Source organism: Populus euphratica, unplaced genomic scaffold, assembly GCF_000495115.2.
Source record: "Populus euphratica unplaced genomic scaffold, PopEup_1.0 scaffold206.1, whole genome shotgun sequence".
Taxonomy (NCBI): domain Eukaryota; kingdom Viridiplantae; phylum Streptophyta; class Magnoliopsida; order Malpighiales; family Salicaceae; genus Populus; species Populus euphratica.
The window spans coordinates 367,770-373,132 of record NW_011500012.1 but is presented as its reverse complement, the minus strand read 5'-3'; the positions used below and the strand labels follow the sequence as shown (position 1 = coordinate 373,132).

Sequence of the window (5,363 nt, the reverse complement as noted above, 5' to 3'; positions counted from 1 at the left end):
TATGCGTTGTGTTTTTATTTTACAGCAAAGCATGAGTTTTGTTGATGTATATTTCTTTTTTTTTTTATTATTAATTTTTTATTTTTATTATTATTATTATTAATTTTTTTATGTTTTTAAAGTGATTTTTATTTGGAAATATATTAAAATATTTTTTTATTTTTTAAAATTTATTTTTTATATTAACATTTTAAAATAATACAAAGAAAAAAAAAAAAGGTAAGAATTCATCCAACGGGTCACATAAAATTCAAAGCCAGTCGATGTCCCCCTCTTTAATTAAACATTTTATTCTATCCTCCCTTCCAGATAATTCTCCTCTCCCTCTTTCCATTCCGCCACTCTTATCTCCCCCCCACTCTCTCTGCTCCAAAACGAAAATGGCCACTGTAATCAAAACGCCGCCGTTCAGTGCGCCACGGATTATCAACAGCAGCAGCATTTCCTTAAAATATGCAAATCCCTTATGCCTTTCTTTTAGCCACAACAACAACAGAAGTATTCCCAATTTTTCCCTTACCAAAAATTCTCTCCGGTTCCCCACCAAACCTTCCCTCCGGTTCGTAAAGTTCGCTCCTTTTTCTTCACAAGGAGAAACTGAAATCACCGAGACCGAGGAGACAATCCAGGAACCAGAAATTGAGGTATTATGATTTGCTTACTGGTTTGGTTTTATTGCTTTGCTTTTATTATTTTGGAGGCAATTGAAATTTGACTAAGAAATAGCAGTGGATTGTTGTTATGTAAAATTGGGAAGAATTCATATTTTTGGCGAAAGCTGGGATTTTACTTACCGGGTATTTTTCATTTCTGAAGACCTCGAAGAGGGATATCAAGTGTTTTAGGGGTTATCATGAAAGCTGTATTTTGATGATCAGAAAAGTTGACTGAAGGAAGCACATTGGAAGCTGAGATTTTGAGGAGTTTAGCATTGCAAAATGAAGATTGAATATCATGTTTAAATTGAAATTAGTTGCATTCCTTTGTTGGAGAGTGAAGAGTAGATAGGGTTCTAATGGAATTTGTTTCGGGAGATTAGGATACACACACACATATTTATGCTGTCTATATTCGAGTCCTTTTACTGAACAAGAAAGAAAGATTTCTATTGTTGATGATGGTCTCAACTTGTAGACTTTCTGTCATTTCTCAAGGTCTATGGTTGCAACTAACCTCGTTATACAATGTCTTGGAAATCTCTCATAATGAAGCAGATATGTGATATCTGGGTGTACTTAAAACGTTAAAAAGTGCTAAGCTTCAGTTTAACTTTTGTTTATCAGATAAAATTATAGTATCATTTAAATTAACCTTCAGGGTATTCAAACTAGGCACTTGTTTTCTCAAATCAATATCATTTTTTACTTATAGGAGACTGATTGCTTAAAGAGGGGTTGTAGTTTCAGAATTACCTGTAAAAAGTGAAACTTAATTTAGAGTTAGCTTTCCTTTTTCATGCATTAGGAGCCCCATGTAACCTTTTGGTTTTTGGCTACACTAAGTGAGCATTAAATTTCAGTTTTACTGCTTCCCAAACTCGGACATTCGCCAGTAAAGAATCTCAAATAAGAACTTCAGAATGCAAAAGATCCCACTATATGCCAGAACACGATCCTTAATTTGGGTCTTCTTCTTAAAACAGTGGTTTGAGGTGAGGGTTTAGTCAATTTGTTGTTTTTGTGAGTTTATCATGCATAATGAAAGTTATTGGAACCCATGCTTGAGTGGACTTAACTTCTTAGTGCGTGGTTTGTTGTGTGAAAAATTCTTCAATAATATTGTAAATACAAACCTCTTTCATGAAAAATACTAAATTCATTTTTTGTCAAAAATAAAAAAGCTTTTATAGTATCTTTATTACAACTCAAATAAAACTGCCAGAAAATATCATGATTTGGACCGTATTCTGTCATCTACTTTGTACTTTTGCTATTGAAAAATGCATTAAGATCTTGCTTTGTATGGTTAACGTGGCTGCATTTGGAATGATGATTCAATCCATCATTTCCATTTTTTATTTAAAGCAATGAAATTTACTGATCTTACAAAAACACAAACAATTTAATATAACTATACCTTCACACAATGAAATCTATTAAACAACCAAGAAGATTCTAGTAGAATTTCTCTAGATATATCATAATGGCATAGAGGATCCAATTCCATGTAGCCATTCCCTTTAAGGAATTAAGTTAAGAGCTTGTTTGGACTGATTGAGAAGTTATATCATATCTTTTCACTTCTGAAAATCTTTTTATCAAGCATATTTTTATTTCACACTGAACTCATTTACTAGGCATAGACATCCCATATCTAAGGAGACATTTGATGGATTGTATCTTGAGAACTTCCATGTGCACCACACTAAAAGGAGATGGTTGATAGACTTTATTTTGAGAGCTTTAAAAACCCTGAAGGATTTATTTTCAGGAATATAAGGCACATGATTTCATGATTTCACAAATCAAAGCAATTTTGACCATCAGTTTGTTGCCAGTGGTGTTGTGTAGTTGTTTTCTTCCTTTACAATGACCTTTGCCTTTTTCAAAGTTGATTTGGCTTCATTTTCACTATCATTCTTGCTGTTAGAAGACTTTTATTCATTTAATGCGAAGTGTTTTTGGGATAAGGAAGGAATGATCTGGACTTTTTTCTTTCTCTGTTCTTCGGCAGTCCTTTATTCCTTCTTTTTTGGTTGTCAGGGAAAGAATTCTAATTCATTTATATGCCTTAAACATTATTGTGATTCCCTAGCTGGCTTTCAAGGATGTTGGCTCTGCCAACTTTTTTGGTCTGGAAACATATTTGATCACAAATAAATTAAATGTACCATACAAAATTAAGATGATTGATTGTTGCTTGACCTATGATGTTGTTTAAGCTCAACTTTATTGATGCAGCAGGTATCTATGTTTTATCTGTTTTCAATAACTTATCTTTGGATTGGTTGGTAATTTGATGTTCTAGATCTGACTTGACAGTACAAATTATTGTTTTGTGCAATTTCTTGTGCATGTATTTTGTTTAAAGAGATGGTTTCTGCTTGCATGCGTTAGCTGATAAATTTATGTAGCAGGACTCATCTGATGGTGCTGTGGAGGTGGAAGATGCTGCAAGCAGTGAAGAAGAGATTGCTGATGCTGAGGACAAACCTTCAGTTGTCATGGCTTCTCTCCGGTCTTACAAAGAAGCTTTGGCAAGTAATGATGAATCAATAATTGCTGAAATAGAAGCATTTTTGAAATCCATTGAAGATGAGAAAATCGACAATGAAAGGAAAGTGGCCAGTTTGACTGAAGAATTATCAATAGAAAGGGAGCGGGTTCTTAGGATTAGTGCAGACTTTGATAATTTTCGGAAGCGGACAGAGAGAGAACGCCTCTCACTAGTAACAAATGCCCAAGGGGAAGTTGTGGAGAATCTGTTGTCTGTTTTGGATAATTTTGAGAGAGCTAAGACCCAGATTAAGACAGCAACAGAAGGAGAAGAGAAGATCAACAACAGCTACCAGAACATATACAAGCAATTCATGGAAATTCTAGGTTCGCTTGGCGTTGTTCCTGTGGAGACTGTTGGGAAGCCCTTTGATCCAATGGTGAGCTGCTTAGCTTAACTCAACTAAACTTCAGTATACATGACAACAGAGATTTGCTAAGGTTTGGGAAAAAAGGGTAAAAATGATGCATGTAGATTCAAGAAAGACTGTCATTGTAGTTTTCATGAACTATATACACACCTTGATAATTAATGTTGTTGGAATGGGAACCCTTAACTAAAATTATTACCCTTTTATTGATTGGCATAATGATCAGTCAAATGGATCGTTGGCTTAATGCAGGCGAGGTACCGAGTTGGCTCGAAATTCAGTCAAGTACTGATGAACTTTTTCGAAAATTTGATCAAGTTTGTTCTGGTTCTGGTTTTATGAAGGCTTGGACACGCTTTTAACTCAAACCAAGTCTTTGCTTATTTCGAGCCAACTCGGTGAGTTTGAACGTGTAGCATTGTATATATAAATGATCTTCAGATTGTACTTATAGCATGAATTTGCATATAAAAGAGGTAGGCAAGAAGGAACTTTTAACAAATCTTGTGTTAATTCTCATGTTTCTGATGGTATAATAAGCTTGTGGTTCATGAAAGTTTGGGTATTCCTAGGATGTTAGCTGGCTTTCTCTTCCTTTTTTAGATGACAGAAGATTTCGGGCAATTTTCTGACAAATCAAGATTTTCCTCTCTTGTGATAGTTGCATGAGGCTATTATGCGTGAGGATTCAGATGAACTTGAAGAAGGTACTGTACTTGAAGAATATCGCAAGGGGTTCAAGCTTGGTGACAGGCTCTTGCGTCCATCAATGGTGAAAGTATCTGCTGGTCCAGGGCCTGTGAAACCTGAACAAGTAGAGGAATCACAGGAAGAAGCTGAGGCTACTAGTGGAACTAGTGAAGGTGGCAGCACAGAAGAGGAGTCTGCTTAGAAGACAAGATAGCCTAGACTCAGTTTTGTAAGCACAAGCTGCGCTGTTGTGCCTAGTTTTATCTTTAGGACCCCAGTTTTGGTGGGTTGTGGTTGTTAAAAGATGATACTTCTACTGCCATTTGTTTCTTTTTAGGAGTTGATATTGGTCAAAAGGAAACACCATTTTGTCGTGGCCATTTTCTCTCTGCTTGTGCAATGTTCCCTGAGGTACTGCAAAATGACAGCAAGATATCAAATTTTATGGTTTCTATTGACGAAAATCCCCTCTGATTTAATGAATTAATTAAGGTTGGTTGCAGCCTTTTTAATTATAAGCTCTCTGCATGTTTCTTGTGCTTCGCTGAGCTCGAGGCCTGCTTTGTTCGAGTTTTTGCAGTTTCCCATTTCTGTTTTTCATCAGGCTTCTATGTTTTTCCACCATCACCATCATGCTTTGCTGATTCTCAAAGCTTCAATTAGGACCCCAATGCACAGTTGTAAAGAGACCACTGTTGTTTTTGCAGTATCTTTGTCGTAGGATTTTAAGTTATTTTTTAATGCAAAAAAATATGCTTGTATTATGAATGTATTTTCTTGCATTATAAAAATTTTAATTGAAAATTAACCAGTTAATACAGTCTAAAATAAAATAAATCTGAAATAAAATGAAATAATAAATCATGAAAAAAATTATTAATGGTGACTAAAGATTAAAGTGGAAAGAATAGATTAAACTCTTTTTTTATATAATCATATGTCAATAAAAAATGGATATTCATCACAAATGCAATGGTTTAAATTTTGTAAAAAAAAAAAAACTGTAATTGTTAGTATAAATTCTCTTTTATAATTAATGAATGTATCTTTCTTTTTTTAAAAAAATATATACATCTTCCTTTCACTA

General features: G+C 34.3%; 1 protein-coding gene across 3 annotated transcripts; it reads left to right on the top strand.

The window, feature by feature from the left end:
- Positions 1–276: 276 nt before the first annotated feature.
- Positions 277–4,791, top strand: EMB1241 (Co-chaperone GrpE family protein). Of its 3 annotated transcripts, XR_845399.1 has the most exons (4): positions 277–644; positions 3,074–3,595; positions 3,839–3,984; positions 4,248–4,339. XR_845399.1 is itself a non-coding variant. In XM_011048746.1 (3 exons), exons 1-3 carry the CDS (start codon positions 381–383, stop codon positions 4,476–4,478), a joined length of 1,017 nt encoding a protein of 338 aa, XP_011047048.1. In that variant the 5' UTR covers positions 279–380; the 3' UTR covers positions 4,479–4,791. The 3 variants fall into 3 exon arrangements, 2 of the variants coding, with proteins under 2 accessions (XP_011047048.1, XP_011047049.1); XM_011048746.1 differs by lacking the exon at positions 3,839–3,984 and having other exon boundaries at positions 279–644; positions 4,248–4,791; XM_011048747.1 differs by lacking the exon at positions 3,839–3,984 and having other exon boundaries at positions 281–644; positions 3,077–3,595; positions 4,248–4,791.
- Positions 4,792–5,363: the final 572 nt, after the last annotated feature.